Genomic DNA, 21919 nt, shown 5'->3' on the forward strand with positions numbered 1-21919 from the left:
GGCATGTGAGAAAAAAGAAATGCTATACAGATTTCTGCTTGAAGTGCCCAGAATAATTGAGTTGACCTTTATTAAGATATGGAATATTGCAGGATGAGCAGACTTGCAGACTTATGGGGGAGAAATAAGAATCTTAGTTTTTTGTTTTTTTTTTTTTTTGCATCCATGGGTAGATGCGAATCAGAATCTTAGATTTTTAAGTTTGAAATGTTTACTGACTATTCAGATGGAGAGTTTGAATAATCAGTTGGATGTATAATCATCCCCTGGTACCCAAGGGGGGCTGATTTTAGGACCCTGTACCCTCACCCCTTAGCAGATACCAAACTCCATGAATGTTTAAACCTCTTATAGTTGACCCTTCATGTCTGTGGGTTCCGTGTCTCTGGATTCGGCCAAATGCCATTTAAAGTTGTTTGAGTCTGTGAATGAAGAACTCATAGATGTGGAGAACCAAGCTATACTTATTGGGGGAAAATATGCTTATATGTGTAGCATAAACCTTATGCTGTTCCTGTTGTTTAAGTTGTATAAAGGTCAGTTGCTTAGACTTATCTATAAATTTGCAAGTTGAAATTAGTATAGATGGTATTTAAAGCAGTGAGACTAGATTATACTATAGAGGGTCAAGGATGGGCAGAGAAAAGAAGTCTGGGGACTGAAACTAGTTATGCAGATCAAAAGGAGAGTTCATGAAAGTAAGGATGTAGCAGCCAGGTGAAGAAAGTGTTTGAAGAAAGAAGAAATGATTAGTTTACTAATATTGTTGGTAAGAATGTAAGATGAAGGGAGCTGGGCGGTAGCGCAGCGGGTTAAGCACACATGGCGCAAAGTGCAAGGGCCGATGTAAGGATCCCGGTTCCAGCCCCTGGCTCCCCACCTGCAGGAGGTCGCTTCGCAAGCGGTGAAGCAGGTTTGCAGGTGTCTATCTTTCTCTCCTCTTTGTCTTCCCCTCCTGTCTCCATTTCTCACTGTCCTATCCAACAACAGCTATGACAACAATAACAACTACAACAAGCACAACAACAAGGGCAACAAAACAGGAAAAATGGCCTCCAGGAGCAGTGGATTCATAGTGCAGGCACCGAGCCCTGGCAATAACCCTGGAGGCAAAAAAAAAAAAAAAAAAAGAATGCAAGATGAAGACTAAACATTGATTGTTGGTATAGAGATAGTTGGTGACAGTGGCCATCAGTTCCTGTGGAGTGTTGGCAGGAAAACCTACTTAGAATAAACCAAAATTTTACAAGGGAACCATAGTCAGCCAGCAAAAACAACTCTTTCAGGCAGTTTTGCTGTAAAGAGAAGTAGGAAAATTGAGATAGTTAATAGAAACTAAGAGTGGCCAGGGAGGTGGTATAGTTGCTAAAACATGAGGTTCTGAGTTTGATCCCTGGCATCACATGTGCCAGAATAATGCTCTTTTTTTTTTTTCTTTCTCCTAAGTAAATAAATTGGAGTAGGGGGCTTACAAGTCTGCGCTTGATCAAATTTGCTAAGTTTCCTTGTTTGTAAGATTGAGAAGTTAATAGAATCATATGAAGATTTAATGATTAATACACTTAAATTATTTTGGAAGAATGCTTGTCACTCAGTGTATTTGTCTCTTGTCATATATAACATTATTACTGACCCAGTACCTTAAAATACAGATTTATTATTGAAAAGTTTCTGTGGATTAGGATCTTTTAGTTCAAATCTCACATAGGCTACAATCAACTGACAGTCAAATCTAGATCCTCATCTGAGTTCTTAATTGTGAAGCGATTGTTTCCAAACTCCTGTGGTTGGCAGAGTTCAGTTTCTCAAGGGTTGTTGTACTGAGAGTTTGGCTGGACCTGCCCTTAGGTTGGCCACATGTGCCACTCCAACATGCCAGTGTATTTCATCGAGGTGTATAAAATGAGAAACAGAGAAAAATGAGGCAGAAATCAGTCTTAACATAAGCTAATCACAGAAGCAAGTTATTGGTTCTTTTCTCAACTGAAGACATTACACAAGGGTGTGAATAGCAGGAGGGTGGGATCAATGGACATCAAAGTCATCTGGCCACTCTGCTAGCTACTTGTGACATCATCGTTCTGATGGGGATAGGGTGATTAGAGAACTTGGGGAGAAGAGAAAGGGTGGAGTTGAGGGGAAAAATGCCTTTGATTAGACTTCAGGGAAGGATTCACAGTGTACCAGTGTGAGTAATTTCCTGTCTTCGCATTTTGTTCGATGTTTAATGTTCTATGAAGATGTGGGTCCTTTAGGGACTGTATTTGAACCCAGATAGTGACCAGAAACTCCTGGTCTTGCAGCCCCCAGGTTGCTGTGGGTGGGAGTTGAGCTCTTACATGTGACGAGAGTCTCAATGTAGGTAGTGACAGCTCTGAGTACCCTCTGGGACTGGCGAGGAACAGAATCTGACAGACTGTGATCCAGTAAAGGAATGTTCTCCTAGAATTTGTGCCTCAGACACAGCCTGCACCTTTCCCACCAGATCATGGGGTAGGGTCATGGCACATCTGCTTAAGTGCACATATTACTATGCTCAAGGATCCAGGTTCAAGCCCCTACCCCTCTCCTTTTTTTTTTTTTTTTTTAACTCAAGAACAGGCTTTTATTGTTTTTAACTCACTTCCTGGGAAGTTAATTTTTAAAACACTCTTATGGAGTTGTTCATCCCTCATGCTACCACTGAAAAGCAAGGATGCTGACCACAACCCTCAGGATGGGGTGGGGCCAGCATCTGGGCTCCAACCGAGCCGATACAGCTGGGTCCACCTTTTGAGTTCTGACAGGGCCAACCCAGTCAACACAGACCCCCTACCCCCCACCCTCTAGCCCCTGCACAGAGCTATTCAAGAAACACTTGCAGACTTGTGACCAGTGCTTGACTTGCCTCTTTTGAACTCTATAAAAGTGTTCTTAAAAACAGTCCCTAATTTTTTTTCTTCTTTTAAGCCCTGGGTTATCAATGCCTTAATGCAGAGGCGCCGCCCCTGCCCCTCTCCTGCAGGGGGACACTTCACAAGTGGTGAAGCAGGTCTGCAGGTTCTCTTTCTCTCTCCTTTATCTCCTCTCAATGTCTCTATTTTAATGAAAAAAAGAGAGAAAGGAAGGAAGGGAGATAGAAGAGGCCTCCAGGAGCAGTACATTTGTAGTGCTAGCACTGAGCCCCAGTGATAAACCTGGTGGCAATTAAAAGAATCCCAAATCCTATAGATCTCTTCCTGTTCTGGTTGGTTTGTGTGGATGGGGCTTGTTTATTCTTTGGGAAGGGTATCTGTATCTTGCCACCTAGAAAGTTTGTTTCTGTGTGGGTTTTTCAAGTACTGCTTTTGTCTTTACAGAAGAGGAAAGCACAGGTCCTTTCTATTTGGTCCTGCTGGCTCCACCTCTCTAGCATGGTTTTGAGTTTTTCTTTAGCTACTTGTGTACAGTTATGAAAGTGTGTGTGTGTGTGTGTGTGTGTGTGTGTAGATAGGAGTTAAACATCTAAAAAAAAGTTAAGAGAATAGCTTGAAGTTAAGATAATTGGTTACCATGCCCTAGGACCTGGGCTCAAGCCCTTAGTCCCCACCTTCAGGGGAGAGGCTTCATAAGTGTTGAAGCAGGCTGCAGGTGTCTCTCTCCTGATTTCTATCTCTATCATAACTAAAAATAAAATAAAAATATAACCAGGGAGTCGGGCTGTAGCACAGCAGGTTAAGCGCAGGTGGCGCTAAGCTCAAGGACCGGCGTCAGGATCCCGGTTCGAGCCCCTGGCTCCCCACCTGCAGACAATAAATATTTTTTTAAAAAGAAGATAAAAAGAAAAAAAAAAAGCACTGGCCTCTCAAGCATAATCAAGAGTGATGTCTGGTTCTTTCTCTCTCTCTCTCTCTCTCTCTCTTCCTATCTTTCTCATAATAAATAAATATTTTGTGGTCTGGGAGGTGGCGCAGTGATAATGCTTTGGATTCTCAAGCATGAGGTCCCGAGTTCGATCCCCGGCCAGAGTGATGTCTGGTTCTTTCTCTCTCCTCCTATCTTTCTCAGAAATAAATAAAATATTTTTAAAAAAAATTTAATAAATAAATATTTTTCAAAAGTTATATTCCCTAGTTAAGCCCTAAGGGGAAAGAAAGATAAGATTCCAAGCTATTTGTTCAAATAATCCTTATATTCTGACACCTTAAGACTTTATTATCAGTGACAATATCCCTTGGACAATCTGTATCTCAATCATTCTGGCCTCCATCTCTTAACTTCTAGTTCTCTCCTCAGTACTATGACTCTGACAGTTGTTCATCCCTTTGAATCATTGCCTCTAATTAACACCTTTTCACAACCTCCCATCTGCATGTTTTCATTTCTTTCTTTAATGGATCTACGTTTCTGTTCATCATTATAATTATTTGCCCCCCTCCCATTTCCCTTCAGCATACTGGTCTATAACAATCTTAATCCTGACTCCATTTATTTTATTAGCTAATTATTTTGCACAGAAATTTTTTGGTTTTTTATATATATATTTTTAAGATACTTTTTTAATTTTTATTTTATTTATTTATTCCCTTTTGTTGCCCTTGTTGTTTTATTGTTGTAATTATTATTGATGTCATTGTTGTTGGATAGGACAGAGAGAAATGGAGACAGGAGGGGAAGACAGAGATGGGGAGAGAAAGATAGACACCTGCAGACCTGCTTCACTGACTGTGAAGCAACTCCCCTGCAGGGCTTTTTTTTAAAACAAGTTTTTAAAAACTATTTATTTATTCATTCCCTTTTGTTGCCCTTGTTGTTTTATTGTTGTAATTACTATTGTTGTTATTGATGTCATTGTTGGATAGGACAGAGAGAAATGGAGAGAGGAGGGGAAGACAGAGATGGGGAGAGAAAGATAAGACACCTGCAGACCTGCTTCACCACTGTGAAGCTACTCCCTTGCAGGTGAGGAGCTGGGGCCTCGGACCGGGGTCCTTATACCGGTCCTTGTGTTTTGCGTCACCTGCAGAGAGTCCACTAGGGAATGTAACTTGTGATTAATTAATAGGTTGCCCTCTGCAGAATATAGATTTTCTTTTGTATTTCAGTAGTTAAAGATTCTTGGGGGTTAAAAATCAAAGATAAGTTGACTATTATTCCTATAATTATCTACCCTGTTATCTTATAATTTTGTAAATCAATATTAAATCACTAATAAAAAAACAAAGCCAAAAAAGGGCTGATTTGTTAGATAATACATCAGATTGAGACCATAAAGTAATAATATTTATAGTCCAGTAGTCAAATATCATTACTTTTTTTTGATGGTGTATCATTATTTGTGCAGATCAATTTTAGATCTTGTATTTAGTTCTGACAGGAAATGTTGTTGAGTTTACATTTTTACCTAACCATTATATACTTTCTCTGACACTAACAGCACTCTGATTTCACTTTGTGGAGCCTCCCCCTACACCCCTTAATATCCCTACCTCACTTCCCAAAGGAAGTACACATGACCTAGTCAGAGCCATCACAGACTTTTGCTGGAAACTTTTGGGAAGGAGAACTCTCATTCTTCAGATGCTGCTCCAGCTTTTTGGTTATACAAGGAGAAAGGCTGTGTATGAAGTGAGTCAGCATAGGGGAGAGAAGAGAGAAGGTAGAAGAAGCCTAGTGACATCATTTGAGCCTTTATTCAAGCCTCCTTAAACACTAAATCTGGAGTTCAGAGTTAGTTGAGTTAATAAAGCTATTTTATGTGTCAGTGGGTTTTCTTCTTATCCCTAATAGGGGTAGATAGGGTTACCATAAGGAGTTTGTCTAATCTAAGCTTGTATGAATAATTGGAGGGCAGTGCAGTTTTGCTAAGGTATGAAATCTTCAAAACTTTGTCTCTTAAATCTTTTACAACTTCTTATTCTTTTTAGTGGCATAGCAAAGCGGATATCAGGCCAATAAGGAGTCAAGTCCAATGTGTGATGCCTTAAGTTTCTTCTCTTTCTCTGTCTCTCCCTCCCTTCTTTCCTTCCTTCCCTTGCCAGTGTTTCAGTGCTCTGGGGTGACTTTTTCAGATAGACAGAGAAACCACAGCTCAGAGAAACCAGAATGGTGGGTCTGGCTCAAACATGGCGTAAGTACATGGCAAAGCAGGCATGCTCCCAGATGAGCTATCTTGCTGGTCCTAGTTTTTCATTTTTAAAATTTCAGATAGGGAGAGACATTGAACATCACTCTAACATCTGTGGAGCTCCCCCCTCCCCACTATTGTCCATGGTGCTGGGGCTTAAACACTAATCCTTGGTCATGGTAAGGTATGTGAGCTCTATTTTGTTGTTGATTAAAAAAACAAATTCCAAAATTTGTTTTGGAATTTGTTAAGTTAAGTAAAAAATATGCTATCTGAGGACCTGCTTTCACTTAAAATTGTAGTTTCCAAGAGGCTATTCATTAGGATCCCTCCTTTCTAGTCTTCTGACTTGGAATTTTTTTCTGGGTTTCTATCCTGGTTCATTTCTGCAGTGTTTCTTTTTTGGTCTGACCATTGTATTTGATGTCTTGAAATTTGTGTCCTGGGTGCTGCTGTTCAGGTATTGTGTGAGGTAGCCTCTGGTCTTTGGTTCCTGGACTCCTGAAGCTGGTCACCTTTGGTGAGTCTCAGGAGTGGGTGGAATTGTTACTGTAATGGTGACACCACTGCCTTTGGAAGATAAGAGATAGGATCTCTTGTGTTCAAATTGAAGAGAAGTAGATGACTGCAACAGTGAGATGGTGCCCTCATTCACTGGGCACAGTTTCTTCAGTCTTGAATGATCCCTCTGTCACTTATTTTCAATTCACCGGTCACACTTAACTGTATTGACTTGTGTCTAAGTGAGTTAAAGAGTTCACAGTTGTAAATTTTAAGTTATTTTTGCTTTACCGCAATCCTTGAGGTATAGCTAGTAATCCTTTGTTCTGCCTCCAGGAATTTGGCTGTGATTTATTTTCTCTTCAGGCCATGGGAGCCTGAGCCAATCAGAGGTGTTTTTTTGTTTGTTTGTTTTTGTTTTTGTGTTTTTGGCCTCCAGGGTGTTGTTTTTGGTTTTTTGGCCTCCAGCTTGGTGTTGGCACTGTGAATTCATCACTCCCAGTGGTCATCCCCCTCCCTTTTCTTTTCATTGGATAAAGGACAGAGAAATTGAGAGGGGAGGGGAGACAGAGAGGGGAAAAAGATAGACACCTGCAGACTTGCTTCACTACTAGTGAAGTGTCCCTACTGCAGGTAGGGAGCGGGGTCTTGAACACGCCAGATTCTTGTGCTTATTAATACTGTGTGCACTTAGTCAAATGTGCCACCACCTGGCCCCGATGGCTTTTTAACTATACATGGATTTTTCACTTAATCACTCACTCATGATTAAGAGTAGACAAGATAAGAAAGAAAAGACATGAGAGATAAGAGAGAAAAGTGTTTCAGAAAGGAAACTGTTTTGGTCACTAAATAGGAAGCAACAAATTGGGGATGGACCCTAAATTCTCACCCCTATTGTACAGCAGCTAAATCTAGATTCAGCCAAGCATTGTATTGACAGTCTTGAAGAGGAACCAGAATGTTATCCTCAGTCTTCTCTCACCTAGGTAATGTGTTCTGCTGCTTCACTTCCAGTTTTGAGCCAGCTGTCACCAAGTATGGCTTCTTGAATTACAAGTATTTCTTCTTCACCCCTTTTCCACCCACTTTCACCTGTGGCTTAGTGAGTTTCTGAAGAAGTTTCAGCCTTCCTTCCTTCCTTCCTCTCTCTCTCTCTCTCTTTCTTTTATTTATTTATTTATTTTTTACCAGAACACTGTTCAGTTCTGGCTTATGGTGGTGAGGGGGATTGAACCTGGGATGTTGGAGGCTCAGGCATGAGAGTCTGTTTGCATAACCATTATGCTGTCTACCCTCCACTGCTTTTTTTTTTCTTTCTAGTTATCTGGAGATCTATCTGAAAGGGCTCCTCCTACTCCATAGCCATACCTCTGGAAGTCCCTCCTTTCCAGTCTGGATAGTTCTCTCTAACTCAGTTATGCATGGATGATCATGTTAATCTCTCCAGGCTCATTGTGGGAAAATAGTAACACCTGACACTCAGTGGGTATTGTCTTTATGTTAGGCATGTGTGTGCTTCATGCTTTATATAGTTCATGATAGGATAACCTTAGATGCATGTACTGATCTTAGAATTCAAACTGTGTCCTAGAAGAAAAGATATAAGGCATATAGTAGGAGCTTAGCATGTAATTTCTTTGAGAATTAATACCCTTCTTTGGGGACCAGGAAATAGCTCACCCAGGAGAGTGCACACTTTGCCATGCATGAGGACATGGGTTGAGCTCCTCACCACCACACAGGAGAACCTGCACAAGGGAAGCTTCATGAGTGGTGGAGCAGTCTGTGTTGTCTTTCTGTCTCTCCTTCACCTCTGTCCTCCATCTCAAGAAGTCTGCCAAGAGCAGTGGAATCCTGTAGACCTAGAACCCCAGCAATAACCCTGACTCCAAAGGGGTAGGGGAAGAATCTCTTCTGATCTGATTGAAGTTACAGACATAGTATAGTATAGTATACTAGTTAAGAAAACACCCTAGAGTGGTCCAGGAGGTGGCATAGTGGATAAAGCAATGGATTCTCAACCATGAGGTCCCAAGTTCGATCCCCAGCAGCACATGTACCAGAGTGATGTCTGGTTCTTTCGCTCCTCCTACCCTTCTCATGAATAAATAAATAAATAAATAAATAAATTCTTTAAAAAAAAAGAAAAGAAAAAACCCTAGAGCAAGATAATTGTGGTTTGAATCCCAGTTTCATCATTTACTAATTATATAACCTTGACTAAACTACATTCCTGAGTGTTCCAGATTCATAATCTATAAAATGAGGGTAATTAACCATATTCACTATATAGATATGTGAGAATTAAAGTATGACCTATATAGAGTGCTTAAAATAATATCAAGAAAATAATAACTATGTTTATTAGTTATTATTACCTGTTACACTTTATTTTAGAGGTCCTTAAACATATTAGACAAAGTTATAATATTGTACATATTACATGAATCATCTTGAACTCAGATGTCACTAAGTAGTGTCATGTCAGAATGTTTCGCTCCTCTGAGAAACCATTTTCATCTGAGTTTTTATTGAACTGTTCATTAATGTCAGATTACTTGACCAGTGTTAGCTTTGTGCCACTAGCTAGATTGAATTTAAGGTTCTTATGAGCTAAATTTTTTCTTACATGTCTCAGTATCCTTTGTAGTGCAATGAAGAAGAGCTTAATATTTAATGAATGGTGATCACAGACATAAGTGCAGATAGAAACAACATACCATTTTATGCTTAAAAAGCTTTGGTCACATTCAGAATATAACTTTATTGATGTTTTGTTTTAGGTTCCTAAATATTTGTCGCAGCAGTGGGCTAAAGCCCCTGGAAAAGGTGAAGTTGGGAAACTGCGGATTGCCAAGTAAGCTATTTACAAGTTTTTGACATTTTAAAAAGGTATTTTAAAAAAATTATTTATAAAATGGAAATACTGATAAGACCATAGGGGTACAATTCCACACAATTTCCACCTCCAGAACTCCAGAACTCCAGTTTTCCTAGTCTGTATCTCTGGGAGCATGGACCTAGAATCATTATGGGGTGTAGACGGTGGAAGGTCTGGCTTTTGTAGTTGCTTCTCTGCTGAACATGAGTGTTGACAGGTTGATCCATATTCCCAGCTTGTCTCTCTCCCTAGTGGGGAAGGGATCTGGGGAGGCAGATAACATTGGTGGGGTATTCTGCCCAGGGAAGTCAGGCTGGCATCATGGTATCATCTGGAACTTGATTGCTGAAAAAATACTGAGATACAAAGCAGGACAAATTGCTAAATAATCAGGAACCTAAAGGCAAGAATATAGCAGATGAAGATTTGGGGTCTTCATTTTGGAAAAAGCTCATCCTTCCATCCTCTTACATCTTGTAAGGAGGAGCCTTGGTTTGGGTATACCTGGGTGCTCAGAATTACATGCTTCAGTAGAAGTATTTTGCTACAATGCTACTATATCTGCTTAAGAGAAAATAAGTAAAGGTTAAGGAGTCTCTAGGAAACACTGTAACACTGTGCTTTTCCTGGTTGGGTAAATGCTTTTTTAGAAAGGAAGCCTCCAAAATTTAGCTGATGTCAATCTGATACCTTGTTGTCCATTCTCTTTGATCATTTGTTCAATCTTTTTCTTTCCCGGTGAATTGGGACATGCAACTTCACTGCTCCCCAAGCTGACTTTTTCATTCAGATAGAGAGACTGAGAGAAGAAAAGATACCCCAGCACTGGTGTTTCTCTGGTGCTGTGGCAGCTTCCATGTGGTGCCAGAACCTAAACCTAAGTCAAGGCACACACTCTACCCGGTGCGCTCTCTTGCCTCTGCAACAGCTTTTGTCTGTTACCAACCTCCTTTTCTTTCTGGGTTAACTTTTACTTTAAAAAATTATTTATTTATTTATTTATTTATTTGATAGAGACAGCAGAAATTGAGAAGGAAGTAGATGATAGAAAGGAAGAGAGGCAGAGAAACACCTGAAGCATTACAGTTGAGGACCAGGGGCTCGAACTGCATTGTGACCTGTGCACGCCACCAGGTGCACCACCACGTGGCCCCAACTTTTGCTTTTTCTTCTTTTTTTCCCCCCACTTTGTTATTATTGGGGGGTGTTATAGTACAGTTGTTAATATATAGGTACAATTTCTCATCTCCCTGTGATAGGTGTTTGCAAAACACTTACTCCCAATTTAGGTCCTTTCTACCGTCACACACTAGGATACCAAAGTTTTCCAGTCCCCCCCCCCCCCCCCCCCGCACGCCATAACCTCCCTTCTCCTCTTTCTCCAGAGTCTTTGTTTTATTGCAATACACCACACCCACTTGAAGTTTTACTTTGTATATACTGTTTCTGCCCTTGTTTCTTAACTTCCACCTATGAATGAAATCACCCAGTATTTGTCCTTCTCTTGTGGCTTATCTCACTTAACATGCCTTCAAGTTCCATCCAAGATGATGCAAAGGAGATGACTTCATCATTTAAATAGCTGAGTACATTTAAATATATACATATATCACAACTTTCTCAGCCACTCAATCTGTCATTGGATATTTGGGTTGTTTCTAGGTGTAGACTGTTATAAATTGTACTGAATTACAAATTGTTTTGAATATAGGTGTATAGAGATCTCTTTAAATAGGTGTTTTTGTTTTTTTTAAATTTTTTAAAATATTTATTTATTCCCTTTTGTTGCCCTTGTTGTTTTATTGTTGTTGTTACTGATGTCGTCATTGTTGTATAGGACAGAGAGAAATGGAGAGAGGAGGGGAAAACAGAGAGGGGGAGAGAAAGATAGACACCTGCAGACCTGCTTCACCGCCTGTGAAGCGAGACTCCCTTGCAGGTGGGGAGCTGGTGGCTTGAACCAGGATCCTTATGCTGGTCCTTGCACTTTGCACCACCTACGCTTAACCTGCTGCACTACCGCCCAGTTCCCGGTGTTTTTGTTTGTTTTGGATAAATCCCCAGAAGGGAATTTGCTGGGTCATAGGATAGATAGTCCATTTCTGGTATTTTGAGAAATTTCAAGACTGTTTTCTATAGAGATTGGACTAATTTACATTCCCACCAGCAGTGTAGACAGGTTCCTTTACCCCCACAACCTCTCTAGCATTTGTTGATTTTGTCTTTTTTTTTTGCCTCCAGGGTTATTGCTTGGGCTCGGTACACCACGAATCCTCTGCTCCTGGAGGCTATTTTCTCCCCCTTTCGTTGCCCTTGTTTTTTTTATTGTTATTGTGGTTATTGTTGTTGGGTAGGACAGAGAGAAATGGAGAAAGGGGGGGAAGACAGAGGGGCAGAGTAAGATAGACACCTAGAGACCTGCTTCAACGCTCTTGAAGCAAACCCCCTGCAGGTGGGGATCCAGGGGCTCGAACCAGTCCTTAAGCCAGCCCTTGAGCTTCATGCCATGTGCACTTAACCTGCTGCGCTACCGCTGATTCTGTCTTTTCTAATGCATGACATTCTCAAAGGTATGAAGTGATATTTCATTTGTCTTTATTTGCATTTCTGTGATAATCAAGGACTTAGAGCACTTTCTCATATGTCTGTTGACCCTCAGGATCTCTTCTGTGAAGATTCTGCCCTTGTATTCTCCTCATTTTTAATGTTTTTTTCTTTTGAATTTAGTGAGTGCTTTATGTACTTGGTTATTGGTCCTTTATCTGAGATATGGCATATAAAGCTCTTCTATTCAGTAAGGTGTCTTTCAGTTTTAGTGATGGTGACCTTTGCTGTTCAGAAGCTTTTCAGTTTGATGTAGCTCTATTGGCTTATTTTTGTTTTCCTTGCTGTTGGATTTGAGTCTTTGAACTCATTTCTAAAGCATAGATCTGAAGTGCTCTGCCAGTATTTTCCTATATGTATTTGATAGTTTCTGGTCTATTGTTATGTCTTTGACCCATTTGGAGCTGAATTTTGTGTGTGAGGAAATGTCCAGTTTCATTCACCTGCACATTTCAATCCAATTTTTCTAAACATTTGTTGAAGAGATTCTCCTTTCCCTGTCCAGTGTTTGGGCTCCCTTGTCAAAAGCTAGTTATATATAGGTGTAGGGACAACTTTTATTTTTTGATAAAACTCCAAAATTTAATGGCTTAGAACAAAACCATTTTGTTCTATGGGGGTAGTTCTAGGCAGTCCAAACCAACCAAAGTTGGAAAAGTAAATCATATCTGTCTGTCTGTATTTATTTATTGAGCTAAAGCATCTTTCTTATGAGATTTCACTGCTTCTGGCTCATGCATGCAAGTCAGTTTTCTACGTGCTGTGAAACACCTGGATGATGATACATAATCTTGAATTGTAGAAGATCTAGATACTTCTGGAGATGAGAACAGCTGAGTAACTAGCACCCTAAGATGGATGTGGAATGCTTGAAAGTATCTTATTTTCTAGTACATTTCCTAACCATATTATCCTGTCTTGTCTACATTGCCAGTTTTACTTAGTTTTCACTTTTGGTATCCAATTACTAATTTCACTATTAAAAAGTGTAGGGTGAATGAAGAATGATTTAGCAGTCCATTTGACTAGATTAGCAAACCTTTAATGGATTTCAAGCTAGAAATCAGGGTTATGTGGCTATAAACAAAAGTCTCCACTAACAAGTTGCTTGTTGTTTAATATGAAGTGGGATGACAATCTCATTCTCCCTTTACCAGTTTACAGTGTAAACATTATGTTCAATTATTAGTGCTGCACTTTGAGATATGGATAAAGAGGTTCAGTAGAATGAGAGTAGGATAATGAGAAAGCTATAAAAGCAAAGTCATTGTGGCTTAAAAAAAGCAGCTTGTGGCAGTGGCACACTGGGTTAAGGGCACATTGTACTAACCACAAGGACCCACACAAGTAAAGGGTTCAAGCTCCTAGTGCCTCACCTGCAGGGGGTTTACTTCACAATTGGTGAAGCAGGTCTACAGGTGTCTTATCTTCCCCTTCTCTCTCAATTTCTGTCTGTCCTATCCAATAAAATAGAAAAAAAAAAAAAAAGGCCTCCAGGAGCAGTGGATTTGTAGTGGGGCACTGAGCCCCAGCAATAACCCTGAAGGCAAAAACAACAAAAACAGCTTGACATACTGGTTATGGGTAAGAACCTAGGAATGAGATGCTCTGGGATTGTATCACTTAACTGGTTTTATCACTTTGGTTAATTGCTCCTTCTCCTTTCTTGTTTCCTTCTTTTTATGCAAAGGAGATGGTGTTAATATAGGTCCAGTGCATATAAGATAGTATGTGTTCGCATAGTATCATGCACACAGTCCAGATAGTATGCCCTAAATGGTGTGATTGTGGTATTTGCCACCACTTCATATTGTTCAAAGTTAAGCAGCAACACTGCTATGTGATATACCAAAAGCTGGGAAGGTGAACGTCTTGTGGTTGTTCATTTTGAAAGAGACAACACTGAGGCAGAGGAATTAGGGGAGGAGGAGGTGAGTAAGAAAATAGACAACTAGGAAGGCAGTATTTAATGCCTGATAAATACTTCCAGTTATGAAGAAGATGAGGGTAATGCTCTATTCTAAGAATTATTAAGGGTCCAGGTGGTGGTATACATGCTACAATGTGCAAGGACCTGGGTTTGAACTCCTGGTCCCCACCTGCAGGGGGAAAGCTTTGCGAGTGGTGAAGCAGGGTTACAGGTGTCTCTCTGTCTCTCTTCTCTATCACCCCTTTTCCTCTTGAATTCTGGCTGTCTCTATCCAATAAATATAGTTAAAAATTTAAAAAAATAATTACTATCATTTAGGCCATTATTGTCATGTAAAATTATGTGATGTTCCTAAAAAATTGTACTTGTGTTATTTTCTTTTTATTTTTAAATATTTCTTCATTGGGGGATTAATGGTTTACAGTTAACAGTAAAATACAGTAGTTTGTACATGCATAACATTTCCCAGTTTTCCACATAACAGTACACCCTCCACTAGGTCCTCCTCTACCATCATGTTCCAGGATCTAAACCCTCCCCCACACCCCAGAGTCTTTTACTTTATTGCAATAAATCAACTCCACTTCAAATTTTGCTTTGTGTTTTCCCTTCTGATCTTGTTTTTCAACTTCTGCCTGAGTGAGATCATTCCATATTCATCCTTCTGTTTCTGACTTATCTCACTTAACATGATTTCTTCAAGCTCCATCCAAGATGGGGTGAAAAAGGTGAAATCACCATTTTTAATAGCTGATTAGTATTCATTGTGTCTGTATATACCACAACTTGCTCAACCACTCATCTGTTGTTGAACACTTGGGTTGCTTCCAGGTTTTGGCTATTACAAATTGTGCTGTTATGAACATAGGTACATAAATCTTTTAGGATGGATCACACTGATTTATTTATATATATTAAACCAACCTTGCATCCCTGGGATAAACTCCACTTGGTCATCTTCTTCTAGCGTTTGCCCTTCTTCTGTAGCCAGTCAACAGCAAAGCTGTCAGGAGCTGCTTGTTGCTGGCTTTGAAAGTGACTGGGATCCATGTGGATTCAGTCGGCTAGGAAGGATCGTCAGTTTCCCCAATGAATGGGTACTCACGGGATGCACCACGAGAAGGTCGATCCAATGCAACCCACCACTTGGTCATGATGAACAGTATTTTTAATATACTGCTGTATCCGATTGACTACAATTTTCAATATTTTAGCATCTGTATTCATTGGAGATAGTTTATAGTTTTCTTTTTTTGTATCCCTGTCTACTTTTGGTATCAGAGCAATATTGGCTTCATAAAATTTAGAAGGGAATATTCCTATGTCTTCAGTCTTCTGGAAAAGTTTAGAAGTAGAGGTATTAACTCTTCCTTAAAGGTTTTGTAGAATTCACTGATGAAACCATCTTTATTCTTGGGAAGGTTTTTGATAACTGTCTCAGCTTCTTTGACTGTGATTGGCCTGTTCATATTTTCTACTTCTTCTTTGTTTAGTTTTGGAAGTTCGTAGGTATATAGGAACTCGTCAGTTTCTCCCAGGTTCTCTAGTTTGGTGGCATGTAGTTGTTCATAGAAGCCTTAGATGATACATTGGATTTCTATGGTGTCTGTTGTGATATCTCCTCTTTCATTTACAATACTATTTATTTGAGTCTTCTCCCTTTTTTATTTTGTGAGTCTGGCTAAGGACTTGTCAATTTTATTTACTCTTTCAAAGAACCAGCACTTAGCTTCATTATTCTTTTGTATGGTTTTCTTATTTTCAATGTTGTTTCTTTCTGCCCTAATTTTAGTTATTTCAGTCCTTCTGGTTGCTTTAGGTTTCCTTCTTTCTCCTCCTTCTCTTCCTCCTCCTCCTCCTCCTCTTTAAGGTGTGCAATCAGGTTGTTTATTTGAGGTTTTTTTGTTTGTTTCTGAATGTGTGCTTGTATGACTATGAACTTCCCTCTTAGTACTGCCTTAGCTGTGTCCCAAATATTTTGATAGCTCATGTCTTCATTTTCATTGAATTCTCAAAGCATTTTGATTTTTCCCTCAATTTTCTCTTTGGCCCAGTAGTTCAGTAGTATACTGTTGAGTTTCCATATTTTGGGACTTTTACTAATTTTTTGTTGGTTGTTAAGCATTTATTTAATTCCACTGTGGATGCTTGGGAAGATTTCAATGCTCTTGAATTTGCTAATGCTGTCTTTGTGGCCTAGCATATGGTCTATTCTTGAGAATGACCCTTGTGGACTTGAATAGAATGTATATTCCAGCTTCTTGGGGTGAATGACTCTGAAAATGTCCAATAGTTCTAGTTTATTTATGTCTTCATTTAGCTTCCTCATTTCTTTATTAATTTTTCTGCCTTGATTATCTGTCAAGTTGAGAGAGTGGGGTGTTGAAGTCCCCTACTATTACTGTGTTGCTGTTAATATATTGCTGTAGCTCTTTCAGTAGATGTTTGATGTAAATTTAGATGACCTCTCATTGGGTGCATAGATGTTAGTCATTGTTAAGTCCTCTTGATTGACTGATTCTCTGAGCATTAAATAATATTCATCTCTATCTCTCTCATTACAGTAAAATAAATAAATATTTTTTGAAATTAACCTTGCCTGTTGGAGGTAGCATAATGGTTTGCAAAAAGACTTTAATCCCTGAGGCTCAAAAGGTTCCAGGTTCAATCCCCAGTACCACCATAAACCATACATGAGCAGTGCTCTTGTCTCTCTCTATCTCTCTCATTAAAATAAATAAGTGAAAAAAATACCTTTTGTTTTTTTTATACAAGAGCACTGCTCAACTCTGACTTATGGTGGTGCTGAGTTTTGAACCTGGGACCTTTTGAGCCTTAGGCATGAAAGTCATAAGCATTATGCTGTCTCCTCTGCCCTATAAATGCAGTATTTTAGTGTATGGCCATACCTCCCTGAAAGTACCCAATTTTATTTGTAAATGTAATACTTTATGTAAAATAGAGTTATCACAAAACATTTTCTTTATTGTAATTGCTTTGATTTTAGCTTACATTTGAAAAAAAAAAGAAAGCATGAAATCTAAATAATTATTTCTCCTTCCCTTTCAGGAATCAAGGAAGAACTGAGGTAAGATTATTTAATGAAAATGTTACTTATAACATGAGATTATGTTACTGTGGATTAGTAAAAAGAGAGTGATATTTGTATTCTTGAATATTCTACAGCAGACTGGTATTTTGTGATTAGGTAAGCATAAAAATATAAATACTACTTTTGTGTGAATGGATGAATTTCTTTCTAGTTCATTCTTAATGTCTTTCTACATTGAACTAAATATCCTCACTATTAGTACTATGAAAATACTACTTCATTAGTATTTAAATATAATTTCAGTGCATTAAGCATCTTTTTATTTTAAAATCTTTAGATTTTGACTTAGTCTCGATCATAATTTGCATGATCTTCCTATGTGGTTGGGAGATTAGTGTTTTATGTTTATAGATTTTTTTTTGATGTTCTTTTTAGAGAAATGTGATAATGTGGTGAAAGATAATTTTGAAAGAACTTTATTTTCCTTTTTAAGATTTATTTGTTTACTAATGAGAAAGGGTGAGTGGGGGTGTGGTTCATCAAGCCAGAACATCAGTCTGGCACATGTGATGATGGGGACCAGATGTGGGAACATCATGCTTGAGAGTCCAATGCTTTATCCTCTGTGCTACACCTGGGCCATGAAAGAACACATTCTGTGTCTTTATTCTAAACTTCAGTATTGCTATTCTTGTAAATATTTTGTTGTATTTGTTAAAATATTAAAAGATAAAGCATATCATACATTAGTCAATAAAGTTTAAAAAGAAATATAACCTCTGCTTATGGGAGTGTCTGAACTTTGTGAGTTTCACATTTTCAAGTTCAAATTCAGTTGCTTTATTAGCACACTTAAAATATCCATTGATTTACTAGCTGTTTTTGTTTATATGCAAACATTTTGCTAGCATATGTGTATATAAGACTGTCTAACAAGACATGATCCCTAAACTTCAAAGATCTTAGCAAAAGATAATTTTATTCTTATTTTGAAAAAAAATTTCTTCAGCTATATAACAGAGAAAACATTTGAAATCTGTCTATCTTTCTAGTAGATTAGTCCTATTATTCTGACAAGTAGGAGTAGCTTTTCTTTTTATGGCAAAATATTACTGATTTTTTTTGATATTCTAAAAAAAGTATTCAGTAGAATGACAAAAAGATTCACTTTTCTTTTTATTGAATAGAGAAGGGATAAGAAGATGGAGAAGGAAAGATACAGAGATACACCCGTAGCCCTGCTTCACTACTAGTAAAGCTTTTCCTCTGCAGGTGGGACCAGGGACTTGAGCCTTGGGTCTGTGTGCACTGTAATGTGTCTACTTAGCCAGGTGTGCAGCCACCTGACCCCAAAAGATTCACATTTTTTATAAACATACTTAATTTTTGTAATCAATTCCTGTTCCAGCAATTTTAAGTCCTGGAGTATATTGTAATGGGCCGGCAATATAGCTCTACTATAGTACTATAGTATAGTGTAGTGCAGTGTAGTGTAGTGTAGTATAGTATAGTACAGTGTACTGCTTTATGTGTGTGACCCAGATTTGAGCCCAGTCCCCACTGTACTTAAGTGCTATGGTCTTTTATATTGTCTTTCTATCTGTTTCCTCTCTGTCTAAAAAGATTAATAATAAAAATAAAAAGATAAAATTACATTGTAATAAGTCCTGGCTAATATTTCTTTAAGGTATCATTTACTTTGAATGAGGATCTTGCAAATATTCATGATATTGGTGGAAAACCGGCTTCAGTTAGTGCGCCTAGAGAACATCCATTTGTCTTGCAAAGTGTTGGAGGACAGACATTAACAGTATTTACTGAGAGCTCATCAGGTAAGTGGGAGTAGAATTATTTAATATGATCCCATTATCTGTTGAATAGGTTTTTCTGTCTCAACATACACTCTTAAGGCAGTTCCCCCTATATTATTTTGCCTGCCTTTGTTTTTCATATTATTCATATCATGTTCTTTGCTGTAAGTACTTTCCTGTGATTGATGAAATTTTCTCTGATACTTGAAGGGTTTAGTTTCCATTTAGGGTATGATAAAATATAACAAAACAGATGGAAAAGTGTGGTGCTACAAGCTGTCTTCTAATATGTTGAAGAAACAGTGTTCTGAGCTTTGCCAGGATAAGGTCATTCTTGCCTGCTTTGGTTAATTGATATTCAACAACTTTAAGTTGTGTTTGAAAGAATACTATTTAATTACAGAATATATTTTAAGGTATATTCATTGAGAGAGATAGAGAAAGAGAGACCAGAGCACACCAGAGCACTGCTCAGATCTGGCGTATGGTTTTTTATCTGAGTTTTTTATTTTATGTTTTTTGTACTGAAGGGTTTCTTTATTGCATAGAAATTGGCTTCTTGTTGGGGTAGGGTGGTAGCGCAGTGGGTTAAGCGCACATAACTTGGGTTTCTTTGCAAGTGGTGAAGCAGGTCTGCAGGTGTCTATTTTTTTTCTTTGTTTATTAAAAATTTTTTGATTATCTTTATTTATTGGATAGAGACAGCCAAAAATCAAAGAGGGAGAGAGACAGTGACACCTACAGCTCTGCTTCACCGCTTATGAAACTTTCTCCCTGCAGGTGGAGACCAGGGGCTTGAACCCAGGTCCTTGCACATTGTAATATGTGCGCTCAACCAGGTGTGCCACCACCCGGCCCCATCTATTTTTTTTTCCTTCCCTCTCTGTCTTCCCTATCTCTCTTGATTTCTCTCTGTCCTATCCAACAATAACAAACAACAACAAAATAAAAATCTGGCCTCCAGGAGCACTGGTTTCATAGTGCGAGCACTGAGCCCCAGTGATAACACTGAAGGCAAAAAAAAAAAAAAAAAAAAAATAGGGCTCAAGAAGTTGACTTTCATTTTTTTTCCTTTTTATTTAAAAAGGCCAACACTGACAAAAACCATAAGATATGAGGGGTACAACTCCACACAGTTCCCACCACCAGAACTCCATATCCCATCCTGATAACTTTCCTATTTATCCCTCTGGGAGTATGAACCCAGGATCATTATGGGGTGCAGAAGGTGGAAGGTCTGGTTTCTAGAATTGCTTCCCCGCTGAACATGGGCATTGACAGGTCGATCCATACTCCCAGCCTGTCTCTCTTTTTCCCTAGTGGGGTAGGGCTTTGGGGAAGCCGGCCTCCAGGGCACATTGATGGGGTCATCTGCCCAGGGAAGTCCAGTTGGCATCATGGTAGCATCTGGAACCTGGTGGCTGAAAAAAGAGTCAACATATAAAGCCAAACAAATTGTTGACTAATCATGAACCTAAAGGCTGGAATAGTTCAGATGAAGAGTTGGGGTTGTGTGTGTGTGTGTGTTTCCGTTTTGTAAATAGTTTGTAGGCCTATTTTAGTTATATTCCAAAGGGCCCATGACTATACTAGTTTTTGTTTGTTTGTTTCTGAGCCTGATGTGTGATATGCAGGTGGACCCAAAAGTTATTGTCTGGGGAGATGATGTCATGGCTGGCAGAAGGAGAAGAAAGTTGGATCAGGGAAGAGAGTAGCTCCCAAATATGGGAAAGGTGTATAAATATTATTGACTGTAAACCCCATCAATTTGATGTGATCCAGGGCCCATATTCAGTTTACAAGCCTATGTAACTTCTGCATCCCTGTAGATCCGAGAAGTTGACTTCTTTTAATAGATATTAGTTTCCAAGAAGCACTGTGTATGGTTTTAAAGATGTGTGTGCAGTAGATTTATTATTTATTTATTTATTTATTTATTTATTTTTAGATATGAGACAGAGAATGAAAAGGAGCTCAATACAAAAGCTTCCTTCACTGTAATGGGGATTGGATCATAACTGGTGGGGTACAGCTGCACAATCCAATCGAGCTATTTTGCTGACCTATAAGAGATATTAATAGTTCAGTAAATCAGGAGCAACGGTTTATTGTTTATGAACTAAATACAGAGAAAGCTGTTTTTATATATTTATTTTTATTGCTTTTTAGTTTCTGTTCACTGAATTTAGGTAGTCAAGCAAAAGGCCACCTCATTTTTAAAAAAAAAATTTTATTTTCCCTTTTGTTGTCCTTGTTTTTATTGTTGTAGTTATTATTGTTGTCATCGTTGTTAGGACAGAGAGAAATGGAGAGAGGAGGGGAAGACAGAACGGGGGAGAGAAAGACACCTGCAGACCTGCTTCACCGCCTGTGAAGCGACTCCCCTGCAGGTGGGGAGCTGGGGACTCGAACCGGGATCCTTATGCCAGTCCTTGTGCTTCATGCCACATGGGCTAAACCCACTGCGTTACCTACCACCCAACTCTTAGGCCACCTCATTTTAGTGGAACTAAGTGAAACAATTTTTCTTTTCAAGATATTTTATGAGGGGGTGGAAATCTAATGGTTTACAGAACAGTCATCGACACATGGATATACTTTTTTCTCTGTGACAGGTGTCTGTAAAATACTTCCACCTTCAACTTTATGTATTGGGGCACCAAGACCTTTTACACCCTTTTCTAGTCCTTCCTACTTTAGAGTCCTTTGCTTTGGTGTAATACATGAATAAATATTCATAGTTGTACAAAAGAGAGCGTTTCATGCTTTTGTTATGTCTTCATTAAACATAAAGAAAGCTATAAGAAGTCATTGTATGTTAAGAGCATCATTGTTTTAAAAGGAATATGCCCAAATAATTTTTCTGATACCTTGAGTAAAATGGTTTAAGATAATTACTATTTTTTGAACCCTTGGATTTAGAATCTATCAAAATGATAAATAATAGCTTTATAAATCATGTGGTTTAAAGATTTGTTTTAGTGCTTTGTTCTAATGCTATAGTAATTTGTAATCTAGTATTATGGGAGGTAGAACATATTAAACACTTTTT

The 21919-nt window shown here is 38.7% G+C and overlaps 1 protein-coding gene across 2 annotated transcripts in view; it reads left to right on the forward strand.

The window, feature by feature from the left end:
* The window catches only part of GTF2F2 (general transcription factor IIF subunit 2), a 193827-nt gene that overhangs the window by 12614 nt on the left and 159294 nt on the right, over positions 1-21919 (forward strand). Inside the window, exons 2-5 of one of the 2 annotated variants that reach the window (XM_060194813.1) lie at positions 9373-9446; positions 17074-17092; positions 18744-18888; positions 21483-21618. In XM_060194813.1, coding sequence (XP_060050796.1) covers positions 9373-9446; positions 17074-17092; positions 18744-18888; positions 21483-21598 — 354 coding nt within the window. In that variant the 3' untranslated portion in view covers positions 21599-21618. Of the gene's footprint in view, positions 1-9372; positions 9447-17073; positions 17093-18743; positions 18889-21482; positions 21619-21919 lie in introns of those variants that run through there. The other variant, XM_007526608.3, reaches the window with a different exon arrangement.

The sequence above is a fragment of the Erinaceus europaeus genome, chromosome 7, assembly GCF_950295315.1.
Source record: "Erinaceus europaeus chromosome 7, mEriEur2.1, whole genome shotgun sequence".
NCBI lineage: Eukaryota > Metazoa > Chordata > Mammalia > Eulipotyphla > Erinaceidae > Erinaceus > Erinaceus europaeus.